The sequence below is a fragment of the Typha angustifolia genome, chromosome 14 (genome assembly GCF_048772165.1).
Source record: "Typha angustifolia cultivar Huaian chromosome 14, ASM4877216v1, whole genome shotgun sequence".
Taxonomy (NCBI): domain Eukaryota; kingdom Viridiplantae; phylum Streptophyta; class Magnoliopsida; order Poales; family Typhaceae; genus Typha; species Typha angustifolia.
In genome coordinates, this window is record NC_133252.1 from 801,973 (window position 1) to 823,911 (window position 21,939).

Below are 21,939 nucleotides of genomic sequence, written 5' to 3' on the forward strand. Positions count from 1 at the left end.
TTTTTCGTTCTTAAAGAGTTACTAAATTGACGCAGACTTACTACCTGCTTAATAGCTAGTGAAACGATGATCCTTTCAATATTAAGCCTTTCCAACCATTATATCCAAATGTGACGCAAGTCCACACGCCTGAGTTCTTATCTTCTGATACCGTTGGAAACAAATAAACAAAAAACCACTGATGTCGCTAATTTTTAGCTCAAACAAAATCTGAATTCATACACTTGAGAACATTACCTTTATTTCATCCCAAGAAATAAGATAAAGCAAAACCCTACACCAAAATGTAAACCTAGTTCAGTGGAGAAGCAACAGTAGTTCATGCTCCCAATCTAATTATGCTGTGATCTCTGACTCGAGGAAAAGGAAAAGAAAAGGAAAAATTCAGAGATCACATAGCCGGCCTGAGCTACCGGAGCTCAGGTTGCTCTAACGAATTAGTAGAAGACTCCGGCGTACAATTATCCACGTTGGTGGCATCCATTCTAACAGAGGGAGAGAAGGAAAATTTCGTCCCCTCGTTCATGGGAGCCTGCTCCAATGCAATAGCATCTTGAATTTCTTTTATGACTTGTGACATCGCAGGCCTATTTTGCATACGGTTGAGACACCTCATCGCTATTTCAGCAATCTTCCACACAGACTGGATGTCATTGTAACCATCTTGCAGCGCAGGGTCTATGATACCCTTAATATTTCCACTCTGATAATGGAATCTTGCCTGCGTTATGATAGTTTACATGGTATTAGAGGTTTGATGTGAAAGAAGAAAAAGATTAAAAAAAGAAGAGGAATTATATGAATATCAACATCACCACCGACCAATTTGGAATATATCACCCAGTGAAAGAGAAAGTTCTTGACGATAACGTAGACAAGGATTGCGTAGACTCACCCATGGTCCTATATTACGAAAATTTTCCCCAAAACTTGTATTCGATATTGGCTCAAGACCTGATATAAGCTCCAGGAGAATAATGCCAAAACTGTAGACATCACTCTTTTCTGTCAACTGCTGAGAGGTGTAATACCTATATATATTAAAAGGATTTAAAAACTCATCCAAAACGGACAGAATTAGAAAGCACATTTATCTAGTTTATTTTAAGCAAGAAGATTTTTTTTTAAATCTAGTTTATTTGGAAGGAATAAACCCTTACTCCGGGTCCAAATAACCCAAAGTCCCTCGAACAACGCTTGAGACATGAGATTCTTCAGCTGCAGGTTTTGAAAGACCAAAATCCGATACCTTGGCTCTCATATTTTTATCAAGAAGAATGTTGCTGGTTTTGAGATCCCTGTGAATTATGGATGGGGTACAACCACTGTGAAGATATTCGATCCCTGAAGCATGATGCAATACATTTGACTTTAAAAAATTGATTTTTATACACAACTTTGACGTAAGGGGAAAAGAAAAACCTTTTGCAGAATCTTCAGCAATTTCAAGACGCTTGATCCAGCTTAAATGACTTTCTCGAGCTGCAAATCATATATAGATAATTTTAGCTTATGAATTTTATTTAAAGCAACTCTTCCTGAAGAAGAAAGGATATATACATACCGTGAAGATGCTCTTTTAGGGATCCATTATGCATAAATTCATAAACAAGGATGTTTTTCTCTTCTTGTTGGCAGTAACCAAGAAATGCTACTAGGTTCCTGTGATGTATTCTAGAAAGCAGAGACACCTGGAATAAATTGAGTCATCAATATTTAGAACTTATATATCTGAAACAACAGAGCATTATATATCCAACTGTTTCATCAAATACAAGTATTCAGCATCAAGATGTTGAATGGTTCACATAGATCATAATAGTATGTGGTAGTTAGAATGAAAAGATGTAGTGATGTGTCCAGCAAATCCAGTTGACTGTCATGACAAAAGGAAAAGAAGGCTCCTTTAACTGTTTGGACATGCTGAGCACTCAATGGATGATTAAAATGAAATGAGCTATGGGTGCCACTTCAGTGTCATCTGTGGAGCTTCCCCACTTTGTCAAACCCTGTTCTCAAGAATGACTTCACTACATATAATCATTTCCAACTTGCAGTATAAGATTTTCTTTTTCCCCTTGTCAGTTTAATGGTTGAAAATATTTACATTCACAGAATGTGCATCGGATGTAAAAGAAACTGAGTTTGATTATAAAGAAAAATAATTAGTTTGTAGTCTTTGGACTACAGTACCTATATGCCTAAGATCAGTATTCCAGATATGAGTGTTGCTTACCTCATTTGAGAACTGTTTGTTTCCTTGGTAAGAATCATAAATATGAACCTTGACTGCAATTTCCTTTCCATCTTTCATCCTTCCATAATATACTATGCCAAAACCACCAGAACCAATTCTCTTCGCGAATTTTGTAGTGGCTTCTTCAAGTTCAGATAATGTGTATCTATGAGCTGTTTCTGTGGCAAGTTCACCGTAGGATGATGAGCATAATTTCTGAGGTGGTAGGACACCGGTAAGGTTATCTACAAAAAAATATGGCAATTTTAACGCTTGTAAAATGTTAAGCTTGTAACAGAACATAAAATGTAGAACTTATCGAGTTACCTTCATCTGAGAAGAACTTCATTTTCTTACGTGCTAACAAGTAGCAAGAAAGAATAGCTGCAAGCAGAAAGACAGCTCCAAGTACAGAACAGATGACTATTATCATGTGACTCCTGGCATTGCTTTCCTTCCGGAGGTAAATATTGCCAGTGAAGCTATAAAACACATTGACAACAGAAATCTCAGTATGAGTTGTGATGCAGGTATGAGAAGCTATAGGAAATGATATCACATATAAAAGAAGCACAAGACAAGCGAGAATTCATTTAGGCAAATATAGTCGTTCTTAATCCTCTAACATTTACTGGAATATTAACCTGAATGTGAGGAGAAAAAAAAAATCTTGGTAGATGACAGCTAACTAATATGCTGCTTGCTTCTGTAATTCTACCAATTCCTGGGTAGATCATAGTACAGGACACTACTGTATGACACTAAAATATTGTCTCTCGTACAACATAATTTAAATCAAAATTCTCCATGCTGAATGGCATGTATTGTGCCACTTAGCGGTTAGCATGTATCTTCCTGCCAGTGGATTTTGTTAATCATCCACATCAAGGGGTTTTATTCAATATAGGTAAGCTGCTGATGATGCCAATTACTCGTGTCTCAGATATATGTGAAAGGGTCTCCTTGTGCTCAGAAATTTCATTCGGAATCAAAGCACCGTCAAAGGCTAGTTATTCTTTTCTTATTTTCAGGAACAATAAAAGAGAGAAATTGTGTCTAAACCCTTTTAGCATCATGCACATCGCGATAGACCTCTAATTCCTTCGCTTTGATAGAATAGGGGAGAAAAGAAAGATAAATTTAGGAAAGAATAATTTTTTTGGAGAGAATGGTAGAGAAAAGGGAGAGGGAAAAAAACCACCAATGGTCACTTTTTTCCCTCCAAAGGTGGAGAGAGGGAGAGAGAAAGCAATAGAAATTTAACTTTCTTTTCTTTCTCTCATGTATCTAAATAGGAGAGAAAGTTAATCTCTCTCTTCCTTTGTCTTCTCTTTTTTTTTTTTTCCTTATTGATCTACTACTATTAACCTAGCATAATAAAGATAAAACCTTAATTACTAAAAAATCCATCTATACATGAAATGCCAATGTGATCTACTAAAAATTTCAACAAAATATTGTGCATGAATAGCCATATATCCTTTAAACTCTTCACACATGCATAGGATAAATAAACCAGTAGTTTGTCCATTGTCAATGAGAAAAAAGGTAATAAATCTGAGATTAACTTTTATGCACTAAGAATATGTTTTCTCTTGGCAAGATCATTCCATCAAGAACTCATATATAATATCAAGACTTGATTTCACATTAACTTGCTATGCTAATTAATACTCACTTGACAGTGATGTTTTTGTTGAGAAGACCCTTAGGAAGAATTCCTGACAATAAATTATTCTGCACATACCTGATCAGTAATTTTAACAAAGTGAAGCATCAGACAATTTTCTTTACACAATGGATCACAGTAGTAAAAAGAACAGGAAAAGTTCAGAGTTTTACGATATAATAGCAATAGAAGTACCCTAACATCACTGTTCAATGTTACTCACAAATAATTCAATTTCTTACAGTTAACAAGTGTAAAAGTACAGTAGATGTAGAAATGTTTCTTTGTACATGATATGTGTCTGTTTGAGGATAATGACATTATACATTCATGTTTGAAATCGTGATCATTGTTACAATTTTTTCAAGCAAAATGGAGTCAGCTATGAAATAAAATAACCTAGGCTCCATGGAAGCACGATGACAAACTTTACTGTCACAATCAGTTGGGCTCCTATTAAACTAAATAAATGAAAAATTATATACACATGAATACATGTTGCTTTCAAACTGCAAGCAACTCAAGTTTCATAAGTATAACCCAAAATAGCATAATGCAGCTCAAACTTCAAATACAGAACATAAAGCTTCCATTCATCAGAATGTCTCAATATGAGTACATAAATCTAAAATAAAATGCTAATGACAGGATATTTAATGATAGAAAACTTACAGTTCACTTAGACTTGGTAGGTCAACGAACGATGAAGGCAAAGCACCAGTCAATTGATTGTTCTCAAAATGACTGCATAAAAAAACCGAAGAAAAAGTTTTTAAAAATCTTTTAAGTTTTGAAGGCATAGATTAAATGCTAACTTTCTTACATATATTTCAGACTTGAACATGCACTTAGATCAGGAATCTGACCACTCAATCCATTACCATCAAGCCATCTGCAATACCCTAAGAAAGTGGTGATCACAACATTTTGACTGGGGAGAACATAAAGGTGCAAGAAGAACAAAACTGGAAAGGAAAAGTTGTTTGAATCTTACAACTCAGTTAATCCTGGCAGTTTTGTCAGTTCCAAAGGTATATTTCCCGTCAAATTTCTATGTGACAAAATACTGTATACAAAGAAATCATCAGTAGGAACATAATGGATATTTGATTCTTCTACAAAGATGAGCAAAATATTGGGTCAGTCAAAAACAATTGAAACGCAGATGTACGACCGAAGCAAGAATACACAGAGAAGAACAAAAACCCATAAATAAGAAATTAAGAAAAAGGTTTAGTACATTGAAACAACCCTCGGTTGTGGGTCAGAATTACATTGCACCCAAGACCATGGAGCTGGTAGACAAGGATCACTGCCTTCTTGTGCCCAATCTGCAAATGCATAATGTGATGCAAAGGTTGCCATGGCAGATGCTGCAGCATAGATAGAGAATTAAAAAAAACTGCCATAAAAAAGTAATCTAGAAGAATTACATAGAGTGACATGTAGGCTAACCATCTTGAGAGCCATAATTTATCGGAAGATACTTATATATCTCCAAAGCATTCAAAATGGGACCCCGGGATGAATCATTTGTCTTTTCAAATGCAAATGAGAAGACAAAGGGGAGAGATATGTTATAGTACCCTGGCTCATACAACCGATACTTCCCTGGAGCATTTTCTTGGATATCTACTGTAGGTTTACTAACATCTGTATTTCCAGGGATAAATAACTTAAATTTTCTAGTTTCGGTTGGACCAAGATCTTCAATTTCAGCAAAATATGAGAATGCCCAACCATATCCTGGAAAACCCCCCAAATTCAGTCGGTAAGTTAAGGTTCCATTTTGACCTACTACAGCTGTCTGCATCACCTTTTCAGGCGGTCTTTCATCAGATGCAACAGTTACTGGCATACTTGTTGAAACATTTGTAGTTCCAGGAGCAACATCAACAAGGTAGTTTGCCCTCTTTAAAGAATCAGATTCCCATATTCTGTCAAATGGATCATCTGGATACCTGTAAAAATGACAGGAAAGTTATGAATGTAAACACCACCAACATAACCAAGAAAGTTCTATCCTGTAGCATAAGATAGTGCAAATATCTCTATCTATCATGAGTCACTCTCCATGATGAACTATACATTCGAATCTGTAGTGGATGATTATAAGTATGAATTAGTACAATATTGGTGTATATGTAAACGTCCTTGACTCAATCTTACATATAGAAATTAAAATATGTTTATGTAAGAATGTTCTTATTTCTTCATTAAAATTACTTTCTAAAGAAAGATGACGCTGAGACCATCGCAAGATCATCAACTACATATAAATAACAACAGTATGTATATCAGTTCAAAGTGGTACATTTATTAGAAGAAATACTTCCAAACGAAATTCAATATGTCTTAGTAATGTATAGCAGAATGTGATACATACCTGACAGGATTATCACTCTGTGCTCCAAAATTTATTCGTGCTGATAGACTGAGAAAGAATTCAGTTTCATGTTCTGTATAATAAAGTGAATTATTGAACTGCCGAAGCTCAAGTGTAGATATAAATGGTTGTCCAGTTGTCGCATTAGATAGACATACACTAATTGTAGGAGAGGAAGCCAGCAAAATCAACTCCTTGGTTATTATGGTGCTCTCATCATAAATTACAATTGTTGACCAATGGGATGCTCCAATAAAGATGTCAAATTCTGGAAAAACATTACTCTTATCGAAATTCCCATACAAAAAGCTTGCTCTTACAAGGTACCGAGTTCTGGTTGTCACATTGAATGTGTAACAATACTTTCTATCATCTGCAGGAAAGTACCGTACAGTCATAAATTGCCTCCGATTCTCATTAGGCACTGATATGTCTGTTGTTTCACCAAAAGGAAATTGAAAGTCAGGAATCCACTCAAGCCCAATATCATCTATGTACTTCTCTGCACCTCCACAGTCCAGACTTACAAATCCTGTCAGAAGGGGAGTACAGACACAACTTATAATACCTGAAAAGCAGGCCTAGCACAAAACCATCAACTAGAAGCTTCTCATATTGACTCATAAGCTAAGGATAAATATGTCGCAATCAAGAAAAATATGTGTTACCTTGACACGTAGATAATTCTGGCAAATGAGAAAACGTAGAGAGATACCGTAAATAAAGTAGCAGAAACAATTTTGCAGCACACATGGATATAGAAACTATCAGTGTATATAAGCATCTAACCTGAGCTCAGCCTGAATCAAATTAGATTTACAAATTCATCTATGATTTATAGCTTCCTTTCCCAAAATATTTAAATTATCACTTTTTTGGTTAACTCTATATGTCATCTATAATGGAAGATATGCAACTCACCGATTACTAAAGAACTTCTAAGTATACTGTCAAACATTTTATATTTTCACCTGATCTATCTCTGCATTTTGATCGAATGTGAGACAGCATACATTCAACTTGGCTAATTTACCAACAAGACCCAGAGCATTGCTACATGAAAGGCTCAAGTAATATCACCTTGAGACAAACATGATTTAGATATGAGAGTACCACTCAAACTTACGGATGCACAGTACCTCACAGATGAGGGTATATATATATGTATATACATCGGGCACATGATTATTAGCCAGAACTTGGAGCATGGCCAGGGCCATCCAGTGACAATTCAAGCTAGAGGAACTAGTTACTTAGCCTCAGATGTTCAGTCATATGATCTACATATAATATACATTATTGTACACTAAAAATTCATATAATCATAAATCATAGACCATCAAGCCATATAAATTACTAAAAAATATCCTAAATCTTTCATTCGCACGGCCTTCATCTCATTGTGCTCTAGCAAATGAATCCACTTGATGATGGACCAAACACTGTCTTCGGAAGCATCAAGATTCGTATCAATTTACATGGAGATCACACGTTTTTACTTCTATCTACTTCTCAAGTACGTAAGCATCAAGGATTCAAGATGAAGGCGTTTGAACTCAAAATCACCACTAAAGATACCCAAGAAACATCAGAACTGCCCACTTTAATGGCGATCGACGGATCAAACTTAAGCTGATACTAGTAATCGTCTACACGTAGAGAACTACAGTCCTAATAACCAAACAATGCGAAGAAAAATACAAAAAAAAAAATGTCGGAAATCACTCACCGGGCACTTGAGCGTCTAGTTGCGCTACACAAAAGAAGCTAAAGACCACGAACCGGAGAAGGAGAAGACGAAGAGGAGTCGCCATTAAGAGGAAGTAGAAGACGAAGAGCTTCGCGCTAATGGCGATCGCATTACCATCCAGATCGGGATTTGAAATTAAAAAAAAAAAAAAAAAGGGAGGAAAGGAAAAGAAGAGAGAAGCCTTTTAACGCTTTACAGGAGGTGAGGGAGGAGGGAACTGAAAGAAAGCTTTGAGGGCGGTGACCGTATCGGCCTTCCACTCCCGTCGCTTTCGCAACCACCTTTTTAACTCTCACCTGCACAGTGTACGCCCCGCCCCCCATCTCGGTGAGAATACCGCCCATTGCCCATTGCCCATTGCCCATTGCCCATTGCCCATTGCCCATTGGTCCAGTGAAAAACGATTCTTTCAAGCCAATAGACTAATGGAAATTCCATTCAAACTTTCGAGTTTTAACTAAGATTTTGGGTCAAAATGACCACGTGATTTTTTCTCCCGTTATATATATTTCATATTTAACTTTATCTATTTAGTGTGTATGCATATATGTATATGGGTTGCTTCTGGATTTTTTTTAGTGATTTAATTAATGATTTTTTAAGAGAAGAATTTAGAAAGTTATAATCGAAGTGTGAGCTTCCAAGTTAAAACTTATGTTATTACATTCTCGTTAAATTTTCCACGAGATCATAAAAAGAGAGGTACTCTTAGGCTTACGGAGGGAAAGGAGGAAGGGTTTCTTTAATCAGCCCAGAAGTTATGACTCGAATTAGGTGTCAATAAAAGCTTTAATTTCGAGCCAATATTGTTAACCACTAATAAAGTATAGAGGTGAGAAGATATGTTTCATTGATTCAATCTCTTCATCACAGAAGGCACATAGAAGAGGTTATGAGAATTCTTTTCTGACCATATTAGATCCAGTATAAAGCCTGTTAAGCATATTAAAAAAACTTAAGCCTTGAAGAGATGTGGGATCATCAAATCCTAAAGAAGTTAGACAATTAAATCATGTCTGCTTATAATGCTCGAAAGAAAATTCAATCTATCAAATGCCAACTCCATTATGCATGAGATATCAAACTCATAATAAGATCTGACCATTGAGTTATAGTAGTGGCTTACATACATGTCATGTATTGCTAGTGTTCTATACGAATAATAATGATGATAATAATAAATAGAAGGGGAAAAAAGGGAGTTGGGGGAAACTGAAACTCTAACAAGAACAAAGTAGCAAATGAAGTAGATTTAGGATGGATGCACCTTTTTGAGATAAAAGCTGCTCATGATAACATGCAAACAACTTCCCAAGTGACAAAAATGGGGAGCACATGATGTGGGCCAAGCTCTGAAGACTACCAACATCCTTCAATTATAAGCTTCTCTCCATAACTTTGTTTGACAAAAGTGGATCCATTTACTCTCTTTTTAAGAACCTTTTAAGGATCTTGGACATCTTTTGAGGCACTAAACTTATATTGTCATGATAATAGAATATTCCAAAATTCTCCCATATGAATTTTAAATCACTTATAAAACAAAAAAAATATATATATATATAAATTACACTTTATATTTTATCAATTTTATGATTCATATTTCGTTTTCAAAGATTTTATAATCTAACCTCTTATTTTTAATAATTTTGTTTTAACACTCTTGAGTTAACTTGAACAGTATTAGTAAATAAATATTCCGTTATACTATAATAATTTTTTAAAAATTCTAAATTATTCTTGTCTATATTATCCATCTTTTTCTCTCATTTTTGCTATTTTTTTCATCTTTCCCATTATTCTCACTGCCTCATCATGCCCAAGCCGAAGGTTTGATTTCCAAATTAGAATTGGATGAAATGCTTGGCTTCCTCCATCTTCTTCATGCAAACCCCCAATTGAAGCAAGAATAAATATAAGAGTTGGAGGAAAAAAAAGAAGAAGAAGAAGATGAAGACGAGGAAGAGAAGAGAAAGACGAGAGAAAGTGGTGACGGCAGCCATGATGGAAGAAGGTGGTTACAACAAGATAAAGAAAAATAGTGAAGAGGTATAAAAGTAAATGAGGGGGCGATGAAAGTTATTAGTAATTTAGTTAATGTCAAAGTTAAAATAATATCAACGTGGTAAATAAAAATGATTGAAGATGGGTCAAATTATAAAAAAACTTACGGATAAAGTAAATTTCTGTATCACATTCAATATATATTTTACCTATTTAAAATTACTCTGTTAAGAATCTCGTTTTGCTGACTCTTTGCTATGATAGAGATGTTATGTACCTTTTGTTGTTCCTATGTCACATTTTCGTGTCAAATGATAAATAAAAATAAATTCTAATAAACCACGTGCGCCGCACCCGCCTAACGCATGAGGACGACTTCGTAAGAAGACGGCGAAACCAAGTTCCGGGACGCCGACTCCGGTCCGAAGCCAAGCCAACGATATTTTTCAAGGGCTCCGCCTCCTCTCTCTCTCCTTCTCTCTCTCCAATTTCTGACGGCCATGGCTGCCGCTTCCCTAACTCCAACCCCATCGATCCGATATCGAGCCCGAGAAGAGGGTGGAAGGAAAACCATTAAAGAATTTTCCAAGATCTCGATCAAGTGGCGGCGGAGGATCTCTATAGCTTCTCCTATCCAAGGTAGAGGAGGAGATGTCGGCACCGTTAGCAATAACAACGTGAAAGCGCTTGAGATCAATGGAGTTCTAGACGATCACCTCTCGGAGATCACTTGCAAGGATTCCCAGGCACTGCCGAGTAAGTGAAATAGAAAAAAAAAAGTCGAAAATTTCACCTATTGGACGGTAAAAAGGAATTTTTTTGGTTAATTCTGGAAATGGTTTTTGTGTTTTAGGGCCTCTCTCTGTATCTGCTGGCGCCAATTCGGCTCATGCATCTGGATTGCGCGTGGCTTACCAGGTTTGGAATTCAAGGGCATGTCTTTGACGGCTATTATTTGTTTATTTGCGAGTTCGGATTGACATTTTATTTCTTTATTGTTTTGGAGATGCTTCATTTTCTCCTTTAATTATTGTGTAATTTTATTGTTTATTATTTTTATTTTTCTGGTGCTTGTGATGGGTTTTAGGGTCTTCCAGGGGCTTACAGCGAAGCTGCGGCAGCGAAAGCGTACCCGAATTGTGAAGCCGTGCCATGTGAATTGTTTGAGACGGCCTTTGATGTGAGTTTATGATGTTCTTTATTTTAGTTATTGCAAAGTGTTACTTCCGCTTTAAGGATAAAGAGGAGTCTTACTTGTAATATATATTTTGGGAATGAACAGCACTAGATTAATTGATAAGGATGTCAGGCTAGAATTTTGTTTTGGGTTACATATGGAGGACTTAGTGTTGCATATTTCGGTGAGTCTAACTTCCTTTAGGTATTTCCTTAATGTTTGTCACACTTACTGCATTCTGTAATAGTCTGTCTTCTTCCTTTTCTTTGAGACTACTTCACCATCAAAATACTTGTATCTGAGATAAGCTGATGCAGTCTTTTTCTGTGTGTTGTTCCCTAACAGACAACATTCTGAACTACATCAAAGTATTATCCGTTGACACTTCTAAAAATCAACAACTGTCAATATAACCTTTCTTATTCACTTCTTCTATAGCACATCTTCGATCTCATGAACCCTTACATTTGGGCTTGGGTTTAGTCCATATTTTGATTAGCTTGATTATCTTGACCTGATAAACACCCTAGTAAGGCTGCTTCAACTAAATTAAGATATGATAATGATCACAACCCAAAATTTTAGCATGAGTTGCTGTTATTAGAGTCACTGAAATGTTAGTTTATTTGGTAGTAAGCTTACTGTTATTAGATTGGCATTTGTATTGTGATTTGACTGACTTCTGGAAGTGGATTGGCCCAATTTTAGCTAGGATAACTATAAGCATTTAAACGGGAATGATAGTCCACAAGGATATGCACAAGGATACCTATATTGTTGCTTGAATCCTTTTATTAGCAATGAACATCTTTCTCTGGTTTTTGGAATGCAAGTTGAGAGAATGTTCCACAAAAAATCAAGTGAATTTAAGAACGACATCTGGTATCAAGTTAACTAGTTATGCCGAAGCCCTTGGATAATGCATAGTTAGGTAAGATAGCGGCAAGACTAAAAGATCACTAGACCAGGCACCCAATTAGTTAGCTTGTAGGAGTGTAGGACAACCTGTCTTTATGCACTCATCATTTATTGGAATCTTGCTATTAATTGCAAAGACAAAGTTAAGATTGTTTTTTGAACTCTAAAATAGTAAGTGTGTAATATACAATTTATACTTGTGAGAGTTCTTTCTCTTTGACTAGATTGTGTGAGAACATCTCTCATTTACCTACTTATTCATCTGTTGAGCATTGAATTGTTTTATCTCTTCTCTGGAAGGCTGTGGAACGTTGGCTTGTTGATCGGGCAGTTCTTCCCATTGAGAACTCACTAGGTGGCAGCATACATCGCAACTATGACCTTTTACTTCGCCATAAGTTGCACATTGTTGGGGAGGTCAAATATGCAGTTCGACATTGTTTGTTAGTGAATCCTGGCGTGAAAATAGAAAACCTAAAAAGAGTTCTCAGCCATCCGCAAGTAAATTTTTTTCACATTTTTTCTTTCCGAAAGAACCTCGCAGAGTAATTCAAATCAATATATTAATGAGATCTACTTTGTAGGCCCTTGCACAATGTGAGCACACACTAAATAAGTTAGGAGTTGTCAGAGAAGCTGTAGATGATACGGCTGGTGCTGCACAGGTAGATGATGGTGATGATTTTTCTTTTACTCCTTTTCCTCTGATATTTCGTTAATTTCTAATACATAAAATAATGTGTCTTGGTTAGTTTGTTGCCCGCCACAAACTCGAAGATGCAGGAGCAGTTGCCAGTTCATTGGCTTCTGAAATATATGGTTTGCATATTCTTGCCCATGATATTCAGGTATGTTGGTTTACGAATAATTTTGGACACATGGAGATTCACTTTCTTCAATAATCCACCTCGCCCTCTGTAGGATGACCCTGAGAATGTCACACGTTTCTTAATGTTGGCACGAGAACCTATTATTCCTGGTGTTGATAAGCCATTTAAGGTACGTGTGCAACACAATAAGCTTTTCATTTGTACCTGCATCTTCTTTATACTTTCCTTGAAATGCTGAAGTTAATTGTTGTTAGTCAACTTATTTACTTCTTGCTATTTTACTTTGTGTTTCTCAGACAAGCATAGTTTTCTCTCTAGAAGAGGGGCCTGGGGTGCTTTTTAAGGCACTTGCTGTATTTGCTATGAGGGATATCAACCTAACCAAGGCATACTTCAACATCCCGTGCTGCTGACTCTGTATTTTCTCTATATTATACTATGATGCATTTTACAGCTCTGATCACACCTTTTCCGTTTCTGCAGATTGAAAGTCGCCCACACTGTAGAAAGCCCTTGCGTGTGAATGATGACACTAGCAGTTCTCCTTTAAAGTGAATACAAGAATCATTTCATGTTATTATGTTTAATATTTTTTTAATGAAATATGAAGACCAAAGTAACTCTATAATTGATTGATTATTGGAGGATATTTGCTCATCTTGGAGATTGACTATGTTTTCTTTGTTGTGATAGGTACTTCAACTATCTCTTCTATGTAGATTTTGAAGCTTCAATGGCTGATCCAAATGCTCAGAATGCCCTTAGGCATTTAAAGGTATGGTGCATATGATTGTCGATAATTTGTGGGTATTTGATCATATAATATCTGCTTGTATTATTAGGAATTTGCCACCTTCTTGAGAGTACTTGGAAGTTATCCAGTGGATGTGAGCCAAGCATGAATGACTTGGAGGGAAATGAAGATGCCTACGCAAAGAAGAAACAGGAGTTATTTTTCATGGTTAACTGTTTTCTCTTTTTTAGTAGGGAATTCGAACCAAACTAAAGAAATTTTGATGAGAAATAGCTATTAGGTTATTCTTTTTTTTCCCTGATTGTTTATTTGAAATGTCCCTATTACATTTCATATCAATATATATAAAGCTCAGGACACAAAGATGCTTCCTTCTTATTGACACCTTCTAAATATCTGTTTTAATTACCTACCATGACAACCTATTCTCTGAACTTAGCTGGTGCAACTCCATTTTTCAATGTATGTCTGTGATCAGTTCTCATACTAGATCACATATTCACTGTCTCATCTTAACACACAAAAGTCTTGTGCTTCCAAGAGAAATCATACAGGTTTGTGTTTCCTCTTCCTTTTAAATGTATCTTATCTGTTTCATGTGGGGGACGGGAGGATCATATTGCCAGATATATGACTTTTCACTGCCATGTTGGCACATGTAACTTCTCTTACATCTGGAGTTTGTGAAAAGGTTTCCTCTACCAAGGTTGTCCACAATGGTTATTTTGATTGATATGTGCTGATACTGATTTCAGAATTTTCTCCTTTAACAATAACTTTTTCAGTTCCATTTATAATATACCGTATGTATTTACATGTGGCTGTGAAAGCAGATTACCCATGCCTTCTGGGAGATATGTTCAGATTTAAACATCTTATTTGTTTCTTAAGGAGTTTATTGATCCGCTCTCTAGAATCCAGCGTTTAGTCAAAAAAAAAAAAAAAATTGGAGAGAGAAATGAGAACTTAATAGAATCTCAATTAAACTGATGTCGTTTGGATTCGAACCCGGGAATACTCATACAACACAAATATCTTTAGCTATCTGAGCACTATTCCATTGGCTAACATTTAATCATTGTTATCCTCATGAATGCTGCAGCTAAATCTGTATTGGCACACCATCTGAAAGTTATAATCTGTTGGCTACCAACCTAGAAATGTGTACTTTGGAAGTTCTTGTAACTACGGCTGTAATTTAAGATCCAATTCCTTGTATGTCCTATTATTTGTCAGATTTCAGCTGAAGTTATCTGCAAATTAAGAGATCATTATGTAATTTCACGCAAGAGCCTGTGCTAAGGTTTTATGGCTTGCTGTGCAAATATGCAGCTGGTGGATCATTGCTAGCCAAAATCTGAACAAAGTTTGAGGGTGTATGTCCAGGTACTCTCTTTCTCTCTCTCGCTCTCTTAAGAATTCTAGAGGTTGGATTGCTATGGATGAAGCTTCTGTTCTGATATAGATCTATTTTCTTTGTCATGATTTCTTGCCAATGTTTAGCCAATATGTTATTCTTCCACTTCTCTATCCTTTAATTTGTGCTTCCTGCTTTCACATTATATTCTGTAAGAACAACAGAATTGTTGTTCTTTCGAGGCTCCATTCTTTTTATTATTTGGCAGGTTCTCACTTAATCAATAGGTCCCCTTGAAATAACCTCTGGTAATCACCTTGTTTCCACTATGGGGTTCCATGGACATGGAATCATCATATGTCTCAGCATGCCATGATCAGTTTTGCCCATGTTTCAAAAATGTGAAGAAACCCAGAACATATTCGTAAGTGAATGCTGTATAGTCTGATCTTCTGAACAATGAGATCGTTTCTTTACCGCGAACGAACTTATTAGGGATTCCTTTGGGAAGTACTACTTCATTGTTGAAGTTAAGTTTATCTGGCTTTTGGTTTATCTTCAATTGGACATTCTATGTTTATACAAAGAAGACAAGGAAGACATTGTTCTGCTATTTCTCAGACGTCTCTTTCTACATAAGTGATAAATATTAACTGTGCAAAAGGAAAAGGGAAGAAGCATAATGTACTTGTTCAAAGATATCATTTCTATTTCTTCTCTCTAGTAAAACATATTATGTCTATGATTCTCATTCTTAATTCTTCTCATGCAGGTTAGATCAACTATATAGCCTTGGATGAATAAATGCATGGAAAGGAAAACTAACTTTCATATTGTTCATAATGATTTACAGAAAATTAATATAGGGTTGTTTTGAAATTAATATGACAAGTTTTAGAGAACAGATGTGTCTGGTAAACATATATACCTAATCAAGGATATGTCCTTGAAATTACAAATCAGTTTAGGTTTTTTTTTCTCCCTCATCTAAATTTGTTGCTCATATGATTTCAGTTATTCATTTATTTATATGTTATCTTGTTTTGTTGGTCCAGGTCCACCCTGAAGAGGACAAGAGGAGAATGAAAAGGCTGTGATCTCTGTTATCACAGAAATATAATTTATTTAACATATTTATCACATCTTTATTAATTATTATTATTTTAGATGTATTAAAAGGTTTATTCAATCCTTTGTAATTTTATCTGAGGGTCTATAAATTCTACGTCTAGTTTAGTCGCATATAATGAATAAGATAATAATTATATTTTAGTTAACGTTACAGGAGATTAAATATTTAAATTAAAAGTACATAATGTTGTTATAAAATTGAGTCAAACTATAGAAAAGTAAAGTGCAGTTTCCTTTAAAGAAGAAAAAAAGCATCCAAGCTGATAAGTCTTAAAAAAAGTAGCACTCGTTGCATCCCAAATATGCCTCTCGATGCAATCTTTCTACTTTGTATACAGAAGAGTGACCTTCCCCTTAACTAAGGTTCAAATAATTATTATAGAGAAAATCATTTTGTGATTACTCGACGGTGTGATTGACGGTGTGATTGATTTGAATGAGCAGTTTGGTAATACGATGACTTGGAGTAATGTCTCGATAATATTTAATTCAAAATAATAGTTAAACGATACACTCGATTTAAAATCTAAATTAGATGGTTTAGTATATTGACTAAAGTTTAATGATGTCTTAGTATTTTTATATCTAAGGAGGGTTAGTTTTTTGTCTTGTCTATATCTAGTTTTGAGCTTCGAGCTTTCATATGAACGATACTTTATTGATTTTTTAATTATTTAAGATCCATAATTAACCATTATATGTTGCTCCTGAAGTTATTCAATACCACCGTCAAAAACATTAGAGTGAAAGGAAAAAAAAAAAAATCTCTGTCAAAATACATTCATTCATTTGTTGCTATACATTTTATTGGGCCAATGCTCACTCACTAGGGTCTAATAAGGCTCAATATTTATATGTATATCCCCTAAAGTAGATATACCACTCGTTTTTGCATGTATGCTTCTTAAGAGTTATAAAAACATTAAAAAATATTCTTACTTTAGTTTTAATACATTTATCTACAAAATTATTAGGACTTATAATATTTATTAAAAAATTAACCACGAAGATATCTATGTAAATATATATATTTTTTTTGAGAATATATATTCAAACATCAATTTTAAGGGTATATATGCGAATTTTAAACTATTTTAATATTTCAATTCTCTCAACTAAATAATTATTATTTGTGCCATATTATATTGTCCAAAAAAAAAAGAAGAAAAAATCTCGAAGAGTGTGAGTGTGAGAAATGTTCGGATTTAGTTAGGCTATGAGTATTGAGCAGAGGATATAAAATAAAGTAGGTGACGTGTGAGCTATATATATATATATATATATATATACCTAAGTTGTGGTACCCAAAACAAAGTCCGTTACTCTTATCAAAATATCGGCCGTTATTTTGCGAATACGTCACGTGATTGGTGCTACCAAAACCTCCCGATGACGTCCTCCCTCACGTGCCTTCCGACATCGTCCCCTTCCTCGCTCCAACTGATAGATTACGGTCAGAACTTACTTAGAAACCGACATCTGGGAGGGACCCATTTATTTACTATATTATCTTCTCCTTCTATTTAAAGGGAATTTCAGACATAATTAGTTTTATGTTCTTATAATTTGATATAAAAAAATTAGGTCGATAAGATATATATATATATTAAAAAAAAAGTATAAAAAGAGAAAAAAAAAAGTACAGTAGGGAGCGGAAAGGAAAATAATGGAAAAGTGAGGGTGTCTGATGACAAATTTCACTATTATTATAATTTCCTCCTCGAACGTTGAGATATTCCCACTCCCAGCGACGGAAAGCCGCCACGTGGACCCCGGGGCCACCACCCAAAACTGTGGGGCCCAGCCCGAAGGGAGACGTATCCACTATACGAAGATAATTAAGCTAATTATCTAATTAGAAAATTAAGTAGAGATTCACGAACACTCAACAAGCTATTATGAGGTCATCACTGTTAGAATTAAAACAAATATTAGAAAGGTATAATAAAGCTATTATGTAGGGGGGTTAATGAGTAAGAATTCAAGACAAGCGAGAGGGGAGGGGGGGTGTACTCGAAACTCTCTCACCTGTCATCCTTCACCTACTGCAGAAAGCCCTCGCTTTAACCGACAACCCCTCACAGCTTTGACCGGTCAACATCACGATGCACTACTAATGCAAATAATTCATAAAACCCTTTTTCTAATTTATAATATCCATAACGTTTTTACACTCATGCCCTCCGTAAGATTTTAATTGCAAAGAAATACTAACTGTTACTAAGATAAATTCTTTTTTTATTTTATTTTATAAAACTAAAGTTTTAAACGAATTTTTATAAATAAAATGCCGAAATCGAACTAGATATCTTTTAATAATATATTTGAAGGGCTCTTTTCAGAAAATATATAGTATAAATTTAGTTACGGTAGAATCATAATTAAATAATTACTTAAGTTTCCATAGATATAGTCATTTTTATTTCTTAGACAACCAAATTATTTTAATTTAATGTGATAATAAATTATTATTTTACTCCTTGATATAAGAATACTCGATGCCACAGTATTTATTTTTACAACTAGTTCTCTTTCTCTATCCTCTTATTAGTCGACCATTATTTAGTAACCCTGAGCTTCATGGTGTATAACTTTAACGTAGCTTTTTATAATCATAGCTAATTTATAAAATTACGCTGAATAAGATCTTGTGCTCTAAAAATCACTTATTTATGTCTATACTATTACTTATTTATTGTACGCCCCTCTAAAAAATATTAAATATTAGATTTTGAAGCTATTCATAAATTAGCTATAGTATGCTCACAATCACTTTATAAACGTGGCATCATCGTGACCATACCATAGCTTAATAATGCTTGTAAAGTGTTGATAAGCATAGCATTAGTCTTCACAAAAATACAAAATTTGGAGGGTTGTATGTGCAAAAAAGAAAGAGAGAGGAAGAAAATAACGTGTAGGAAGATAAAGAAGGGATCTTTGATCAGACGGCTAGGAGGAGTGGGGCCACGTAAGCATGAGGTTAATTACGCAATCATATCTCGCCGTTACTTGTAACGGCCGGCTTATTTTTTTGAGACGACGGGGCGGCGATTAATCGTATCCCAAAACCGCGCACGCCAAGTTTGTGGGGCCCGCTCGACCCACTCCTCCATGAATCCACTCGCCAGATTGCTCGAATTTTCCATGCTCGTCTCTGCTTTCCGAGGCCCAACGCATCGATCGCCTCGTACGGATTGTAATCATTTCCTCTCTCTCTCTCTATAGCTTCTTCTTCTTTCTTAATCTTCTCCTTCTTGTTATAATTTTAGATGGGGGAGAGAGAGGAGGAGGTGGTGGTGGTGCTCACTTCTATCCTCCATTGAGAGGCTCCGCAAACGAGAGAGAGAGAGAGAGAGAGAGAGAGAGAGAGAGAGAGAGAGAGAGAGAGAGAATTCTCGGAGTTGGGTGGTTTGTTTTGCATGGATGGAGATCTCTAATGCACATCACCAGGTAATTAAATTATGTTAGAGCTAGCAAGAAGACATCTTACATCTTCGAGAGTGTTGTTTACTTTGAATGGGAGAGAGCTCTTTTCTTTTTTGCTTTTACGGACTGTGGATCTTGGGTGTTTGGAAGTAGTGGAATTTGCCTATCATTTTCTATGCTGACTTCTCATGTGGGTCTGTGAATTTTTTTTATTTCTCATATACTTCTTGATTGTTGTTTGCAGAGAGAGATAAGTTTGCAGTGTGATATATAGATCTCATGGTTTCTCGGTAGAACCATGGAAGAATTCTTTTCTTGTTGTGTTAATACTAGAAGAAGAAGATATACTAGCTAGCTAGAACTTGGCTAAAAGTGTCCTTTTCTTTTACTCTCTCTTTCAGTAAATATATGCATGGTATAATTACACTGTTTTGTTTCAAAATTGAATTTCTCACAGGGCATGGCTAGTCTTCCACTAGAAGAAATCTTGGTTGGTTGCCCAAAGTCACAGCAGCAGGAGAGGAAGGTGATCAAACCCCATCCAGAGCAGTCCCCAAAGTGCCCCAGGTGTGAGTCCACCAACACCAAGTTTTGCTACTACAACAACTACAGCCTCTCCCAGCCCAGGTACTACTGCAAGGGTTGCAGAAGGTACTGGACCAAAGGTGGTTCTCTAAGGAATGTTCCAATTGGGGGTGGATGCAGGAAGAACAAGAAGTACTCATCCTCCTCCTCTCCCTCCTCTTCTTCTTCTCCTTCATCATCCTCTTCTTCTTCCTGTAAGAGGCCACAAGACTCCAATCCACACCTCCCAAGCTTTATGATGCCATCTCATCATCTTGCTTATGACCCAAGTGACCTAACCTTAGCCTTTGCAAACCTCCACAAGCAACCAACAAATGGTTTTCTTCTTGGAAATTTAAACCCTAGTCCCAGTTCTGACCTTGGCTATATCCAAACAAGTCCTGGGTTTCTTGATGTTCTTAGAAGTGGGTTTGTTGATTACACCACCGGTTGCAACCAGAATGATTTGCATAACTTCTATGGGATTGGTAGCAATGGTAGTAGTGTTCAAGAGGTGGAGGATGGTATTGGTCATGGGGGAGATGTGGTGATGCCCTTTAATGGTGGCTTTGATGGTGCAACTACTACAGCAGTTACTACTAATACTACTATAACAAGTCCACATGGATCTTACAAGGACTTGGATGGACTAGGGGAGAACAACCGCTTGATGGGTCTCCAGTGGCAGCTTGGTGGAGATCGCAATAACATGGCTATGGACTCAGGAAGAGACTACTGGAAAGGTGTTACTCCTCCTCCTCCTCCACATCCTTCTTGGCATGGTCTCATCAACAACTCTCTGATTTAGAGGTAGTAGTAGACAATCAAATGGTGCTTCTTGCAAGGTGGTATTTTCTAGTTTTTCTCAAGTTAAATTTTCATCTTTTTTTTTTCGTGACCTTTCTTTGTGAGTGGTGATTTGGTAATTGTATACTTAATGGAACATTGAGATTTGTTTCCTAACAAAGTAGGGAATGGGTAAGAAGAGAACTCCTGCATGCTCCAAGTTCATGTTTAATTTGGTAAGGAATAATTAAGGGATGTTATTTTCTAGTGCTTTGAGCACTGCAGATGGAATTGTTTTTCAGGAAGTTGAAAGATTCCAGTGGGCAGCAGCTGTGTGGTTTCCAATAAATTCTCTTCTCTTCATCATTGCCACTCAATAAGATCTTTAGCCAGAGAGAGAGAGAGAGAGAGAGAGAGAGAGAGAGAGAGAGAGAGAGAGAGAGAGAGAGAGAGAGAGAGAGAGCAACAACAACATCAAATATTATACTAGTCCTATTAACTATAAGCATGCATGAAGTGTGAGACTGGATCTAAGCAGACTTAGCATCACATATTATGTGCGTAGAAACAAAATCCAACTTAAGAATGAGGGGTGTGTGTGTGTGTGTGTGTATATATATATATATATATATATATTCTCTATGGATGACATGATCAAAAGGTATATGGATGGTGCAAGGGAATATGAGCATGTGCATGCACAACCCACTTGCATGAATTGCACGTGTCAGGATTCACATGCCACATGTGCACTTCTTTAAGACTTCCATGTGTCATGCACCAGAATGCGTCAGACTTAGGGCCTCTAAGGACTATACAGTAGAACAAGTTAGAGAGAATGGATAATAGATGGGCATGTTTATAGTAGCATCTTCCTCCATGTATGAAGGAGAGCACATGACATGCATGATACAGTAGAAGTAGGCCATGGATCATAACCTCCAGTAA

General features: G+C 36.0%; 3 protein-coding genes across 4 annotated transcripts; 2 read left to right on the forward strand and 1 right to left on the reverse strand.

Moving 5' to 3' along the window:
- Positions 1–164: 164 nt before the first annotated feature.
- On the reverse strand, positions 165–8,290 carry LOC140775353 (probable LRR receptor-like serine/threonine-protein kinase At1g67720). Its single transcript, XM_073118595.1, has 15 exons — positions 8,021–8,290; positions 6,292–6,823; positions 5,361–5,866; positions 5,146–5,278; positions 4,900–4,971; positions 4,729–4,797; positions 4,578–4,649; positions 3,915–3,983; positions 2,564–2,718; positions 2,237–2,481; positions 1,565–1,691; positions 1,423–1,482; positions 1,161–1,344; positions 896–1,031; positions 165–721 (listed from the first exon to the last, which is right to left on the reverse strand). Exons 1-15 carry the CDS (start codon positions 8,103–8,105, stop codon positions 410–412), a joined length of 2,757 nt encoding a protein of 918 aa, XP_072974696.1. The 5' UTR covers positions 8,106–8,290; the 3' UTR covers positions 165–409.
- A 2,139-nt stretch (positions 8,291–10,429) lies between these two features.
- On the forward strand, positions 10,430–15,998 carry LOC140776033 (arogenate dehydratase 2-like). Its single transcript, XM_073119573.1, has 11 exons — positions 10,430–10,801; positions 10,899–10,963; positions 11,133–11,225; positions 12,441–12,641; positions 12,725–12,805; positions 12,893–12,988; positions 13,062–13,139; positions 13,267–13,356; positions 13,454–13,521; positions 13,664–13,745; positions 13,813–15,998. Exons 1-11 carry the CDS (start codon positions 10,546–10,548, stop codon positions 13,870–13,872), a joined length of 1,170 nt encoding a protein of 389 aa, XP_072975674.1. The 5' UTR covers positions 10,430–10,545; the 3' UTR covers positions 13,873–15,998.
- A 3,339-nt stretch (positions 15,999–19,337) lies between these two features.
- LOC140776034 (dof zinc finger protein DOF2.1-like) lies at positions 19,338–21,170 on the forward strand. 2 transcript variants are annotated; one of them, XM_073119576.1, is made up of 3 exons: positions 19,338–19,402; positions 19,485–19,665; positions 20,099–21,170. In XM_073119576.1, the coding sequence occupies exons 2-3, from the start codon at positions 19,639–19,641 to the stop codon at positions 21,011–21,013; spliced, it is 942 nt and encodes a 313-aa protein (XP_072975677.1). In that variant the 5' UTR covers positions 19,338–19,402; positions 19,485–19,638; the 3' UTR covers positions 21,014–21,170. The 2 variants fall into 2 exon arrangements, with proteins under 2 accessions (XP_072975677.1, XP_072975676.1); XM_073119575.1 differs by having other exon boundaries at positions 19,354–19,665.
- The last annotated feature ends 769 nt before the right edge of the window (positions 21,171–21,939 follow it).